A 16,498-nucleotide genomic window follows, 5' to 3' on the forward strand; every position below is an offset into this window, starting at 1 on the left:
TGATTTTTCTGTGATTGGGGATCGTTTTATTTGGGGGCTATATATACACTCAAAAAAAAGTGAACTCTCTATTTCACTAAAGCCAATTTAACTTTCGTTTAGTTCATGGAATTATTATTTGGAGAAAGTTTCCTCTACTCTAATAATTTTTTGTGTACGTTAGTTAAATTAACTAAAACCGAGGAAAAAAATATACACAAATGAAGGATAAAGGGTAACTAAATTCGTGTCTTCCACAAAATAGTTCAATATTTCTTTAAATTTGTAAATTTTACTACAAATGCGTTCATCATGAACTTCGTATGTCACTAAAGACATTCTTGCAATTTTGAACTCCAATTTTTTCCTTCAAACTACAAAATTTTCTTTAACAAGCGAAAAAACTTAATTATGTCCAATAAATTTTCTTGAATTTGTCGAAAAATATTTACTTATTTTTATGACATCGGCGTGATGCCAGCGTTTGTTATACTGTTTAGTTAAAATTTTCCAAAAATATTCAAAATGTTCTAAAATTAACCGAAATTTTTCTTCCTGGTGGGTTCACTGTTTTTTCAGTGTAATATAGATCGATACTGACCAATTTTGGCATGGTTGTTATCGGCCATACACTAGCGAAATGTACCAAATTTCAACTGAATCGGATGAATTTTGCTCCTTCAAGAAGGTCCGGCGGTCAATTCTGGGGATCGGTTTATATGGGGGCTATATATAATTATGAACCGATATGGACCAATTTTTGCATGTTTGTTAGAGACCCTATACTAACACCACGTACTAAGTTCCAACCGGATTGGATGAATTTTGCTCCTCCAAGAGGCTCCGGAGGTCAAATCTGGGGATCGGTTTATATGGGGCTATATATAATTATGAACCGATATAGACCAATTTTTGCATGGTTGTTAGAGACCCTATACTAACACCACGTACTAAGTTCCAACCGGATTGGATGAAGTTTGCTCCTCCAAGAGGCTCCGGAGGTCAAATCTGGGGATCGGTTTATATGGGGGCTATATATAATTATGGACCGATGTGGACCAATTTTTGCATGGTTGTTAGAGACCATATAACATACCAACACCATGTACCAAATTTCAGCCAGATCGGATGAAATAAGCTTCTCTTAGAGGCTCCGCAAGCCAAATTTGTGTTTCCTTTTTAATGGGGGCTATACGATATGGCCCATTTGCAACACCATCCCACCTACATCAATAACACCTCCTTTTTTAGCCGAGTCCGAACGGCGTTCCACATTGCAGTGAAACCACTTAGAGAAGCTTTGAAACCCTCAGAATTGTCACCAGCATTACTATCCCACCTCAGTAATGCTGGTGACATTTTTGAGGGTTTCAAAACTTCTCTAAGTGGTTTCACTGCAATGTGGAACGCCGTTCGGACTCAGCTATAAAAAGGAGGTCCCTTGTCATTGAGCTGAACATGGAATCGGGCAGCACTCAGTGATAAGAGAGAAGTTCACCAATGTGGTATCACAATGGACTGAATAGTCTAAGTGAGTCTGATACATCGGGCTGCCACCTAACCTAACCTAACCTACATCAATAACAACTACTTGTGCCAAGTTTCATGTCAATAGCTTGTTTCGTTCGGAAGTTTGCGTGATTTCAACAGGCGGACGGACGAACATGCTTAGATCGACTCAGAATTTCACCACGACCCAGAATATATGTCGATGTCAATATCAATATGTCGATGTGTTACAAACGGAATGACAAAAGAAAGTTTCACCACAAATCTACCAATTTTCAAAAAATCTTATTTTGAAGTGTTTGATCAAATTTTTGTGGTTAGTTTTTTTTTTCTTCGAATGAAGGATTGATTCCTCCTATTAGCGACAATTTGTTGGGTGTATAAATATCCCTTGAATTGTAAATGTGTCGATTTTTATAAGTTTAGCTTGCGCCAACAAGGGAAAAGGAGAACTTACTCGCAATGGACTTTGATAGTATGAAATAACACGAAAATTAAAATTTATAAAGACTTTGAATTTATATAAAATTTTCTCAAAATTTTATTTCTATACAAAAGTTTCACATATAAAATTTTTGTAAATCTAACTATATTACAATCTATAGGTCTTTGACCAAATAAATTTGACAAATTTTGGGTAGAATTCTACCGACTGTGGCAACCGTGTTCACCATACTATGATGGTGGGTATAAAAATGAGCTTGGTCTAAGCCATTGATAACCAAAAAGTGCAAGAGCTCACCTTCAGAAAAAAGTGAACGAAATTTTTTATAGCCGATTTAACTTTATTTTTTTTTTTTTTTAATTTGTTGACTTCTGGGCAATTTTGTAAAATGTTAAAAAAAATTGGCTTATTTCAATTATTTTTTGCTTACTTTAATAACGTGAACTAAAAATGAGAAAAAAAGTATACAACTTTTTTAACTTTGTACTTGAAGTACAGAATTTGAAAATAGTTCATATATTTCTAAAATGGGTCAAGATTCTGATATGAATAAAATCTCCTTCAATTGTGTCCGTCTTGAACTTCATATAGCGCTAAAGGCATTCTAACAATTTTTATCTCCAATTTTTCTTTCAAATATGAAATTTTCGTAGACAGCAGAAAAAAATGAAATACATTTGTTTTAATTCAGTTGTGTCATGTTGCAAATAATAAAATATTTTAGTTACCTACATTTTCTTTCATGTTAATTGTATTTCGCACAAAACAGTTAGAGTGGAAGGAGCCAAATTACCAAGTGGCTAGTTACCGAATTTGCTTTTATACGATGACAAGCCAATCCAAATTGACCAGTTTTTAACAAAAAACGTGATCGTGGTTTCTTGACAAAACGTCGCCAATGGTGTGGGATGCCGAACGGCCGATGGTCGGTATCGCTTCTGGTTCGTATTCATCGACCGTGAGGTAAAATGTGGGAAATTGTATTTAAGTCTTTGGCTGACAAGCATTTCGGCCGCAGACCATGGGCATTCCAACAGGACTCAGCAAGAGTCAACCAAGAATACCTTTAAATGGATGTTCCTCACTTCACGAAAATCAAAAAAATTGGTTGGAGCATTACATATTAGTCATCCTGTACTAATTTTGTATTTGTTGTTTATAGAAAATTAAAATTGTTTTTTCTTTTGCCTACTCTTAATGCCTTTGGTGTTTTCCTAATAACTGTAATAAATTCCCTCTTCCTCTTCCTTACATAATTGTATTTCGCATTTTTTGTTTACGCAAAGCGTTTATTTTTTTCTGTGAAAATTAGATTTTAAAATGAAATGTTAATTAAACACCCACCCCCACACACACACACACAACATCCATAGTTGTCGGTCGTCACGCAAACTTAAAATGTTCACATCATTTGGGGCAAAAGCATTATCGTGTGAATGAATGGATGTTAGTTTTACATTAACGTAAGGGCTAATTATGATTTTATGAAAACAATTATAAGGATTTCTGTTTTTTAAATAGCAGTTAAAATCACATATGGTAGTCGAAAAAGTATTTTCGTATTGTGTCAATAGATGTTGCTGGGGTCGTTAATCAACAGTTCAACCAAAAGAGGAGCAAAGTTTTCTTTTTTAAATGTCACTGTGTTTTTATACCCACCACCATAGAATGGTGACGGGGGTATAATAAGTTTGTCATTCCGTTTGTAACACATCGAAATATCGATTTCCGACTATATAAAGTATATATATTCTTGAAAAGGGGGAAATTCTAGGACGATATAACGATGTCCGTCTGTCTGTCTGTCTGTCTGTCTGTCTGTCTGTTGTAATCACGCTACAGTCTTCAATAATGAAGCAATCGTGCTGAAATTTTGCACAAACTCGTCTTTTGTCTGCAGGCAGGTCAAGTTCGAAGATGGGCTATATCGGTCCAAGTTTTGACATAGTCCCCATATAAACCGACCTCCCGATTTGGGGTCTTGGGCTTATAGAAATCGAAGTTTTTATCCAATTTGCCTGAAATTTGAAATCTAGAGGTATTTTATGACCAGAGGTGTGCCAAAAATTGTGAGTATCGGTCCATGTTTTCGTATAGCCCCCATATAGACCGATCTCCCGATTTTACTTCTTGGGCTTATAGAAACCGCAGTTTTTATTCAATTTACCTGAAATTGAAAATCTAGAGGTATTGTAGAACCACAAATACGTGTGCCAAAAATTGTTAGTATCGGTCCCTGTTTTGGTATGGTCCCCATATAAAACGACCTCTCGATTTTATTTCTTGGGCTTCTAGAATCCGAAGTTTTTATCTAATTTGTCTGAAATTGGAAATCTAGAGGTTCACAAAAACGTGTATCGGATTAAGTTTTTATCGGTCCATTTGGTAATGCCTCCATATAGACCGACTTCACTTCTTGAAGGTGTAGAAGGCGCACTGATCATGAAAATTGCTTGAAACTCAATGTAAAATTTCCAGATTTTACTTTTACAGAATTAAGATTTCAAAGCAAGACGTTATTTTATAATTTTCTTGCACACTTACAAGAGATGTTAATAATTCCTCTAAAACTCAAACAAAAATGGTTCTTATAAATCCAGAATCTGATATAGTCCTCATAGGTGAAATCTTTAAATTTATCTTCGGGAAGTGTCCTCAAGCCCTCCTGAAATTTCAAAGGAAACCCTAATATTTGGTTCATGGTGGTGCACCCTCAAAAAAAATCGCTTCTTTAACATATGTTCCAAACATATTTTGCAGGAAGCACATATATTATTGCATACTGCCGAAACATTAATATGTTTGTTTTATGTGAACATATTATATGTTTGGAAGCGTTTTGAGCCAAAAATATTATATGCTTGGAAGAATTTTTCCCAAACACGATTGTGCTCATTCCCTAACATACTCGTAATTTTCACTTCCACGAAATTTTTTAGTTATTGGAACCTTTCTCTGTAATACAAATAATGTTGAAGAAATTATTCACTTTTATAAATTTTTTAAATTTTACCTTTCGCCTGCACGGAGAATCGAACCGAGGACCATACAGTTTGTAAGCCAACACACTATCCACTGGGCTACGTAGCTGTTATAGTCACCAGTAGATAATTATCGTTTTAAGTTACATTTATATAGCATAGTTTGCAGCGCCCACGAGCCCATGCAAACATAACATTATTTAACAGAAACATACATTTGTTTGCCACGTGGAGCAGTGGTTAGCATGTCTGCCTTGCATGCAAAGGGTCGTGGGTTCAATCCCTGCTCCGACCGAACATTTTTTTTTTGTTTTTTTTTTTTTTTTTTAATTTACACATTTATATTTATACTATATTAATTTTTTTAAATGAAACATCGAAATGTGCATTATTAAAGATTTATAGTCAGTAACAGTGCTTGATATAAACGAAATTGAATGATTTTTGGATAAAATATTATTTTTTATTGCAAAAATAACAATCTTGTAATAAAAAACTGTTTTTGTACAAAACTTTAAAATTTGGAAGGAATTCAAAAACTAACAAAAGAAGAACGTGGAGTCGAGTATAAACATACATACATAATTTTATAATAAAAACATAAATTTTTTTAGGAGTGAACAGTTTTTTACTAGCATTTAACACCATCGCTCTAAAATTCCTTTTATTTTTCTTTAATAATTCATTTTAAAGAAAATAAACTTTTTAAATTGTTTTAGCTGTAAAAGTCGAACTTAATGCCCGCTTTTATATTTGATGGTGTCCGTCAACTCCTCGTGGACTACTTTTTAATAAAGAGAAACTAAACTTTGTTTTTTTACATTTTACTGTGTAATTTTTCACTATTTCCTCCTTATTTCATTTTACCGTCCCAACTCTAAAAAGAGTATAGTGCCCTTTCGTTATTTTTATGAAGACCCCTGATTTCTTTTAACGAACCAAGAAAAAAATAATGCCAAAATGATAAACAAAACACATGTCCACACATACATAAAATGCTGCTCTCAAGGCGAAAACATAAGCTGTTTGTTTTTCAAATGTCTATTCTCTTGGTTCAGAATGTATATTCTCTTTATTCAAATTAAATAATATTTAGACTTAAACATATCAAATTTTTAGCCTTATCATAAAACAGTTTTCCGAAACAACATACAAGCGGTTTCACATAAATTGTTCTCTTTTGACTCTTTTGCTGTGTTATATTGATATCTTTCGTCAACTCTCCCGGTTTCCATCTCTATTTCTCTCTATACTCTCTCTGTCGCTTTGAATAAAATATCACAACATATGTATGTTTAGTTGAAATTTGTAAATTTATATATGCTTGTATTCACACATATGATTTTTATGAAACATTCATGCCCCAAACATAATATATTCTAACATATTAACATAGATGTCCCAAACATTTAGTGTTAGTTTAGGAAAATTATATGTTCGCACTTAAATATATTGTGGTTTAAAATCGTGCCCGAAACACATTTTGTTTATATCGGAACATATGAAAAACATATTTTTCTAACAGTGTGGGTATCGCCAATTGGGGGAAAAATACTGGCAACAATGTCTCTGATAAACATTGAAACATAGACAGAGACGGATTAAAATTGTGATTTCTAGAAGCCCAAGAAGTCAAATCGTTAAATCGGTCTTGGTATGGTCCCCATATAAAACGACCTCTCGATTTTATTTCTTGGGCTTCTAGAATCCGAAGTTTTTATCCAATTTGTCTGAAATTGGAAATCTAGAGGTTCACAAAAACGTGTATCGGATTAAGTTTTTATCGGTCCATTTGGTAATGCCTCCATATAGACCGACTTCACTTCTTGAAGGTGTAGAAGGCGCACTGATCATGAAAATTGCTTGAAACTCAATGTAAAATTTCCAGATTTTACTTTTACAGAATTAAGATTTCAAAGCAGGACGTTATTTTATAATTTTCTTGCACACTTACAAGAGATGTTAATAATTCCTCTAAAACTCAAACAAAAATGGTTCTTATAAATCCAGAATCTGATATAGTCCTCATAGGTGAAATCTTTAAATTTATCTTCGGGAAGTGTCCTCAAGCCCTCCTGAAATTTCAAAGGAAACCCTAATATTTGGTTCATGGTGGTGGGTATCGCCAATTGGGGGAAAAATACTGGCAACAATGTCTCTGATAAACATTGAAACATAGACAGAGACGGATTAAAATTGTGATTTCTAGAAGCCCAAGAAGTCAAATCGTTAAATCGGTCTTGGATAAGGGTGATACGGTCAAAATGTGGTCAATATAAACTTCACGTATTTCTTTCAATTTTGCATCTAAAAAACCTAAACATCCCTCATTTTGAAGGTGTGTGTGTGTAGAATGTTGCTTCTATTTTGATTTTGAAATTCACTCTTCAGTTGTCAAAATGCCGTCCAAGCAAGAAGAGCAGCGTATCAAAATTTTGCTCGCGCATCGCGAAAATCCGAGCTACTCGCACGCAAAGCTGGCAAAATCGCTAAAAGTTGCCAAATCAACCGTTACAAATGTAATTAAAGTGTTTGGGGAACGTTTGTCGACAGCCAGGAAGTCTGGATCGGGGGGAAATCGAAAACCGGAAGCCGCTGAGACGACAAAGAGAGTTGCCGGTAGTTTCAAGCGAAACCCTAACCTCTCTCTCCGAAATGCCGCAAATAAGCTGGGTGTATCGTCTACAACCGTGCATCGAGCCAATAAACGAGCCGGACTATCGACTTACAAGAAGGTAGTGACTCCAAATCGCGATGATAAACAAAATACGACGGCCAAAGCGCGATCCCGGAGGCTGTATACGACGATGCTAACGAAGTTTGACTGCGTGGTAATGGACGACGAAACCTACGTCAAAGCCGACTACAAGCAGCTTCCGGGACAGGAGTTTTATACGGCAAAAGGAAGGGGAAAGGTAGCAGGTATTTTCAAGCACATAAAACTGTCAACGTTCGCAAAGAAATATCTGGTTTGGCAAGCCATCTGTACCTGTGGCTTGAAAAGCAGCATTTTCATAGCTTCCGGGACTGTCAACCAAGAAATTTACGTGAAAGAGTGTTTGAATAAACGTCTGCTGCCTTTCCTGAAGAAACATGGTTGTTCCGTACTGTTTTGGCCGGATTCGGCATCTTGCTATTACGGTAAAAAGGCCATGGAGTGGTACGCCGCCAACAACGTGCAGGTGGTTCCCAAGGACAAGAACCCTCCCAACACGCCAGAGCTCCGACCAATTGAGAAATACTGGGCTATTGTCAAGCGGAACCTAAAGAAGACCAAAAAAAACTGCTAAGGACGAGCAGCAGTTCAAGGCAAACTGGCTTTCTGCGGCGAAGAAGGTGGACAAGGTGGCTGTACAAAATCTGATGGCAGGTGTCAAGCGTGAGGCCCGGCAATTCGGATTTGGAAAAGCGAAAGCCTAACTGAATATTTTTCCTGAATTTTATACTAACTGAACTTGATTTCACCGATTTACACGATATATATATATATATATATATATATATATATATATATATATATATATATATATATATATATATATATATATATATATATATATATATATATATATATATATATATATATATATATATATATATATATATATATATATATATATATATATATATATATATATATATATATATATATATATATATATATATGTATATATATATATATATATGTATATATGGAGGCATTACCAAATGGACCGATAAAAACATAATCCGATACACGTTTTTGTGAACCTCTAGATTTCCAATTTCAGACAAATTGGATAAAAACTACGGTTTCTATAAGCCCAAGACCCCAAATCGCGAGGTCGTTTTATATGGGGACCATACCAAAACATGGACCGATACTCAACATTTTTGGCACACGTATTTGTGAACCTCTAGATTTCCAATTTCAGGTAAATTGAATAAAAACTGCGGTTTCTATAAGCCCAAGAAGTAAAATCGGGAGATCGGTCTATATGGGGGCTATACGAAAACATGGACCGATACTCACAATTTTGGGCACACCTCTTTATGTCATAAAATACCTCTACATTTCAAATTTCAGACAAATTGGATAAAAACTTCGGATTCTGGAAGCCCAAGAAGTAAAATTGGGAAATCGGTCTATATGGGGGCTATACCAAAATATGGACCGATACTCACCGTTTTCGGCACACCTCTTTATGACCCGAAAATACCTCTAGATTTTCAATTTCAGACATATAGGATAAAAACTTCGCATTCTAGAAGCCCAAGAAATAAAATCGGGAGGTCGTTTTATATGGGGACCATACCAAAACATGGACCGATACTCACAATTTTTGGCACACTTATTTGTGGTCCTACAATACCTCTAGATTTCCAATTTCAGGTAAATTGAATAAAAACTGCGGTTTCTATAAGCCCAAGAAGTAAAATCGGGAGATCGGTCTATATGGGGGATATACGAAAACATGGACTGATACTCACAATTTTTGGCACACCTCTTTATGGTCATAAAATACCGCTAGATTTCAAATTTCAGGCAAATTGGATAAAAACTTCGATTTCTATAAGCCCAAGACCCCAAATCGGGAGGTCGGTCTATATGGGGACTATGTCAAAACCTGGACCGATATAGCCCATCTTCGAACTTGACCTGCCTGCAGACAAAAGACGAGTTTGTGCAAAATTTCAGCACAATTGCTTCATTATTGAAGACTGTAGCGTGATTACAACAGACAGACCGACGGACAGACGGACATCATTATATCGTCTTAGAATTTCTCCCTGATCAAGAATATATATATATACTTTATATAGTCGGAAATCGATATTTCGATGTGTTACAAACGGAATGACAAACTTATTATACCCCCGTCACCATTCTATGGTGGTGGGTATAAAAAGTGTTATGAAAAATTTAATTAAAAGAACTTCCTGTGTAGTTAAAATAAAGAAAATCTTTGGGGGAATACTTTTAGAAGTGTTTTTAAAGTTGTGCCTTTAAATCAACTTCTAAATTTTTTACTGGGTATTTCCACCGATATGCTTAGAAGAGTATCTTATGTATTGAGCATTGTTTCAGTATCAAGAAAATAAGATGTTTGGTGTGAATACTGCACCCAAAGAAAAAATGTTTTCCGCCGCAATGAAATTTTAGACAAACGAAGTTTCCCTTTAATGAAAATATTTTCGAATTCAGGACATGCGATTCAACGATTGTCTCTAATCTTTTTAATTGTTTTAAAAGAAAATGTTATAATGTCAAAATAAAACTTGGTCTAAAATTTCGTGACTCAGAAAAGAAATATCTCGTTTTAAGGGGTATAACATTCTATCCAACCCATTATTCATTGATATTTGAGAAAATTATACAATTGACATATGTATTATATCACTTCCTCCATTGTATCTTACCAGAATCTTACTAATGATATAATTTTTACTTTATTCTTACAGAAATTAGAACAAGAAAAACATGTGCTACGACAAAAATTGGCCATCGCAGAGGAGGAAAGCGAACAACGTGTTCTGGAACTACAAACCGATCTCAATGAACTCAAAGACAAATTGCAAGCTCAGGTATGTTAAATTGCAAACATCCTATAAACAATTATTTCTAATACTCTTGATATTGATAATACATTTCCTTCGATTATATATACAGGAAAACGCAATACGTCAAGCGGAGAAAGAAAAAACTCTTCTAATCGAGGAACTGTCCAGTCAAAATGCCCGTTTAACAGAACAAATACAAGAGGCACACAATACGGAAATGAAGTTAATGGCCCAAATACAAGAACTAAAAGACCAGTACTCATATAGAAATACCAGTTTACAGGTAAACAACAAAAATGCAAAAAAACAACGATGTGATGCCATATAGAGTCCCATAAAAATAAAAAAATAATTAATAGACTCTATGAGATAACATAACACATCACCTCTAATGTCAATTTAATGTTAACTTATTTCGTTCCTCTTCTGTTGTATTTTTTCTTTCCCCCTACCAGGAACATGTTAACAGCCTAGAATCTATAAAAACGGAATTAAATCTTACCACAGAAAAGCGTCACGAATTGGAGAAACGTTTACATGCTGTCGAAGAGGAAAAACAAAATCTCAGTGCTGCTTTGGAAGAATCATCAGATCGTATTCATATGCTGGAAAGACATGCTCGTGAACAGGAAACAAAGCTAGAGGTAAATGAATGATATAAATTGAAATGGTGGCGGGGAGGCAGGGGGTTATTAATATTCCAGGAAAATATTCATCATGGTTATGGTTCAAGACAGATCTTAAGTAAAACATAAAGATTTGTTTTTACACGGTAAGTGTTTGTCATAAATATGGCTAACCCAGCGGTTTTTGAATTTTAACTCTTCTTCAATTTCCTCGTTGGCAACTATTCGTAAAATACCTGAGCACAGATATTTTTACTTTTTAAATAACTTCCAAGAAATTATTATATATCTTACATTGCCGAAGAGTAAATGGAGAGGATATATTATACAATCAGAATATATAATGGAACATGTCCGTCCGTCTGGGTAGTTAGTTTCCCCGATAACTTTCGTATGAATAAACCTATTCACCACAAATTTGATATACGATAATATACTCGATGTAACATTTGTATGAGCTATGCAGAACATCGTTGCACTGATGTTCTATCCACACCATTTCATTATTGCAAATCTATAGAAATAAAATTTTCACAAAATTTTCTATAGGAATAAAATTTTAACAAAGTTTTCTATAGAAAAACAATTTAAACAAGGTTTTCTATAGAAAAACAATTTGACAAAATTTTGTATTGACATAAAATTTTAACAACATTTTTTATAGAAATAATATTTTGACAAAGTTTACTATAGAAAAACAATTTAAACAATGTTTTCCATAGAAAAACAATTTGACAAAATTTTGTATTGACAAAAAATTTTAACAAAATTTTCTAAAGGAATAAAATTTTAACAAAGTTTCCTATAGAAAAACAATTTGACATAGTTTTGTATTGACATAAAGTTTTAACAAAATTTTTTATAGAAATAATATTTTGACAAAATTTGCTATATAAATAAATTTTTGACAAAATTTTCCATCAAAATAAAGTTTTGACAAAATTTTCTATAGAAATAAAATTTTCACAAAATTGTCTATAGAAATAAAATGTTGACAGAATTTTCTATAGAAATAAAATGTTGACAAAATTTTCTATAGAAATAAAATTTTGAAAAAATTTTCTATAGAAATAAAATTTTCACAAAAATTTTCTATAGAAATAAAATCTTGACGAAATTTTCTATAGAAATAAAATGTTGACAAAATTTTCTATAGAAATATAATTTTCACAAAATTTTCTATGGAAATAAAATTTTGACAAAATTTTCTATAGAAATAAAATTTTGACAAAATTGTCTATAGAAATAAAATGTTGACAAAATTTTCTATAGAAATAAAATTTTGACAAAATTTTCCAAAAAAATAAAATTTTGACAAAATTCGTTTTGTTTGTTATTGTTGGTTTCTCTTCAATCATTATTATTGTCTTTGATCTCAACTTAAAACCATGCATTGACTAAACTATGTTACAAGTGTAGCTTAACCAACAGAGGAAAAGTATGCTTGTCAAATTTATTTGGGCAAAGCCCTAAAGACTGCAAGATGGTTGGATGTACAGCTGTTTCGAAATTACCACATTCCTCATCAGCATCCTCTACTTACAGCAAAACTATCATCCAATTATCAGAATAAGTTCGGGTAATTCACTCAACCCAAGGTGAACTACACTTGAACCTTCCGAAAAAAGGTTTGATAGTCGGCTACTGCCTAAACAAATGTGACAAAATTTTCTATAGAAATAAAATTTTTACTAAATTTTCTATTGAGATAAAATTTTGACAAAAATTTCTATTGAAATAAAATTTCTATAGAAATAAAATGTTGACAAAATTTTCTATAGAAATAAAATTTTGACAATATTTTCTATAGAAATAAAATTCTGACAAAATTTTCTAGGGAAATTTTTGACAATAATTTCCATAAAAATAAAATTTGACCACATTTTCTGTAAAAATAAAATTTTAACACAATTTCCTATCGACATAAAATGTTAACCAAATTACCTATAGAAAAAAATTTTGACAAAAAGTTTTCTATGGAAATAAAATTTTGACAAAAAGTTTTCTATGGAAATAAGATTTTGATAAAACCTTCTATAGAAATAAAATTTTCTATAGAATTAAAATTTTGACAAAATGTTCTATAGAATTAAAATTTTGACAAAATGTTCTATAGAAATAAAATTTTGACAATACTTTCTACCAAAATAAAATTTGACAAAATTTTCTAAAGAAATAAAATTTTGACAGAATTTTCTATAGAAAAAAATTAGACAAAATTGTCTATAGAAAAAAATTTTGACAAAATTATTTATAAAAATAAAATTTTGACAATAATTTCTATAAAAATAAAATTTTAATAAAACCTTTTATAGTAATAAAATTTTGACAAAATTTTTTAAAGAAAAAATTTTTTACAAAATTGCTATAAAAATAAATTTTTGACACATTTTTCTACAGAAATAAAATTTTGACAAAATTTTCTATAGAAATACATTTACAGAAATAACATTTTGACAAAAATTTCTATAGAAATAAAATTTTGACAACATTTTTTATAGAAATTAAATTTTGACAAAATTTTCTCTAGAAAATAAATTTTGACAAAATTTTCTACAGAAATAAAATTTTGACAAATTTTTCTATAAAAATACAATTTTGACAATAATTTCTATAAAAATAAAATTTTAATAAAACCTTTTATAGTAATAAAATTTTGACAAAATTTGCTATAGAAATAAAATTTTTTGACAAAATTTTTTATAGAAAAAAAAATTGACAAAATTTCCTATAGAAATAAAATGTTGACAAAATTTTCTATAGAAATAAAATGTTGACAAAATTTGCTATAGAAATACAATTTTGACAAAATTTTCTATAGAAATAAAAGTTAACAAAATTTTCTATAGAAATAAAATTTTAAAATTTTTACAAAATTATCTATAGAAAGAATATTTTTTGCAGTTTTTCTATAGAAATTATATTTTTACAAAATTTTCTGTAGAAATAAAATTGTGACAAAATTTTCTATTAAAATAAAATTTTGACAAAATTTTCTACAGAAATAAAATTTTGACAAATTTTCTTTTAATTCGTCACGGCTTAGGTTTTCACTAATAAAAGAAAACAAGCCTAATATGTTTACTACACTTGTATCGAGTTTGAATATGGGGCATATTAAGGGGGGTATGTTACCTTTGTTGTTCCGTTTTTATATATTCTGGGTCGTGGTAAACTTCTAGAGATGTCGGCCCATCTGTCGTCGTCAAAAGCGAAATCTGCCAGTTTCTGTCTACCCGAACAGATCCGTCATTAGTCGCTTAGTATCCGCCTCATGTAACGATTAGTACATTACTCCAAGAGGTTAAATGCCTTATAACTGGATAAGATTTACCCATATATTATATGAAAAATTTTAATACTTGATGAAATTTTACAGACAACTTTACAAGCGCTAGAAAGATCGACCAGGGAGAACAATGTCCTTAGCGAACGTTTAGGAGCGGTAAGTACTAATGGTCAACACTTATTATCAATATCTTTAACTTTTGAAATTGTTTTCTTTCTCTGTCTCTCTGTGTCTAGGACAACTATTCCGGTTCCACTGGCAAAAAATCCCTTCAATTTGAAATGGAATGTGATGAAGATGAGGCTAATTTCTCAGAGGATGGTAAACCATCACAAATATGGGTTGAATCGCGTTCAGTGTATATACAATTGAAAAGTCTCGTTGATTCACTAAAAATCAGTCATGATGACGACTCAGGTATGTGGTAACCCAATCAAGTAACCCCATTGTAGTTAGAAATTCCATTAAATGAAAGTGTGAAATTTGAAAACACCAAGGTTTTACAGGTTTAAATTCGGACATATCATTGGATCTGGAGTCCATGGACAATACCATATCATCGACAAGTGAAGTTGGTATGGACAGCAATGGCAACACTGGTAATGGTGGTAATGCCATCAATTTCCGTCCTGGCATGTTATCATCCATGTCAGATGAGCTAACACGATTACTATTGAATTTGGATGCGGGTAATTTCAAGAAAATGTTGGATCAAACACGAAATTTGGTATTAGAACAAGAGGATGAAATTAAACGATCTCATCAACTCATACAACAGCTGGAAGCTAAGGTAGAAACGAATAGCCTCCCTTAAACACACTCTGCTTAATTAATGGAATCCTATTTTCTGCTTATTTAGTGTGCTGTTACAGACGTTGAATTACAAAATGTCAAAGAAGAAAGAGATCAAGCCCGTGGTGATTTGGTCGACAACACTGACCGAGATGAACTATTGGCCAAGGCCCAAAAGGAGCGTGACAATGCCACGGAAAGACGTACCAAAGCCGAAGTGGAATTGGCCAAGACCCGAGTAGAACTCATGCAGGCCAATTCGCAATTGTTGGAATCTATTCAACAGAAAGTAGAACTTTCTCAGCAATTGGAACAGTGGCAGGTAGGTGGCGTTTAATTGGCACAATTGCTTTTTTAAATCAATCGAAAATTTAATTGAAAATTGAGTTTAAGTGCAACTAAATAATTGATTTCTGCATGTACCGTTAAGACCTTGGTATAAGAGTCATTAAAAACAAAGACAGCAATCAAGAGGAGTAACATATATTTTCGTTGTTTGCATTACGGGATATGCACCCACCTTCGTTACTTCGCTACAGGCAAAAGGTTTCGAACGTCACCTTGGCCTCGCAGGAACTGAATGGTAAGATATCTGAGTGGCAGGTTTTAGGGTAACATAGCTTCTCAGATCATTGCTATATCAGTTGGCTGAAAATTGGCTGTTCGTACGTGAAAAATTCGTGCTATATGATGATCCTGGAAATAGTAGTACTGTCTAGGATATCGATCCCATGGTGGAGAGGATTGAAAAGCCCACCAAAGCCCCAGATAACTGGTACGATTACACGGCGAAGCGCTCAGTCTGGAATGATTACTGTAGCAATATTGAAAACACGTTCGATGTTTCCAGACTACGGAAGGTATTAGCATCCACTAACTCTGCTCTATGTTTCATTAAAACATCGGAGAGTCACTAATAGAGTTTATTTTAACCTTTGTTACACAAAACAGGCAAGAAGATTCGGATGTCATCTTGGCTTCGCAGGAACTAAATGATAAGATATGTCAGGTTTTATGGTAAGGTCTCAGATTATTGCTAAATCAGCTTCAAATTGGCCGTTCGTACGTCAGGAGTTCGTTCAATTATACCAGAAACATCAACATGCATACTCGAAATCCTACAGAATTAGTAATGTACGGCAAATAACCCAAAATTTCCATCTCCTTAGGGTGTATTGAAATTCTTCGGTGCATGTGCAAATACCTTGGGGTTATTTTGGACAGGAAGCTGAACTTTAAATTTAATATTGAGAAAGGGCGAGAAAAGCCACGGCAGCTTTGTGGCCGGCACTTCAGCATTCGACAACTTTCGATAAAATTCAGCGAATGGAATGTA

The 16,498-nt window shown here is 33.0% G+C and overlaps 1 protein-coding gene and 1 long non-coding RNA gene across 7 annotated transcripts in view; one reads left to right on the forward strand and one right to left on the reverse strand.

Moving 5' to 3' along the window:
* LOC142236875 (uncharacterized) overlaps window positions 1-16,498 on the reverse strand; it is a 391,437-nt gene that overhangs the window by 321,830 nt on the left and 53,109 nt on the right. The window lies entirely within an intron of this gene.
* LOC142233390 (bicaudal D-related protein homolog) overlaps window positions 1-16,498 on the forward strand; it is a 199,758-nt gene that overhangs the window by 179,974 nt on the left and 3,286 nt on the right. For 5 of the 6 annotated variants that reach the window (XM_075304289.1, XM_075304287.1, XM_075304288.1 and 2 more), the window contains 7 exons: window positions 10,357-10,479; window positions 10,565-10,738; window positions 10,911-11,099; window positions 14,461-14,526; window positions 14,607-14,787; window positions 14,868-15,160; window positions 15,230-15,484. In XM_075304289.1, the coding sequence (XP_075160404.1) occupies window positions 10,357-10,479; window positions 10,565-10,738; window positions 10,911-11,099; window positions 14,461-14,526; window positions 14,607-14,787; window positions 14,868-15,160; window positions 15,230-15,484 (1,281 nt within the window). The remainder of the gene's footprint in view (window positions 1-10,356; window positions 10,480-10,564; window positions 10,739-10,910; window positions 11,100-14,460; window positions 14,527-14,606; window positions 14,788-14,867; window positions 15,161-15,229; window positions 15,485-16,498) is intronic. The other variant, XM_075304286.1, reaches the window with a different exon arrangement.

The sequence above is a fragment of the Haematobia irritans genome, chromosome 4 (genome assembly GCF_050003625.1).
Source record: "Haematobia irritans isolate KBUSLIRL chromosome 4, ASM5000362v1, whole genome shotgun sequence".
Lineage (NCBI taxonomy): Eukaryota > Metazoa > Arthropoda > Insecta > Diptera > Muscidae > Haematobia > Haematobia irritans.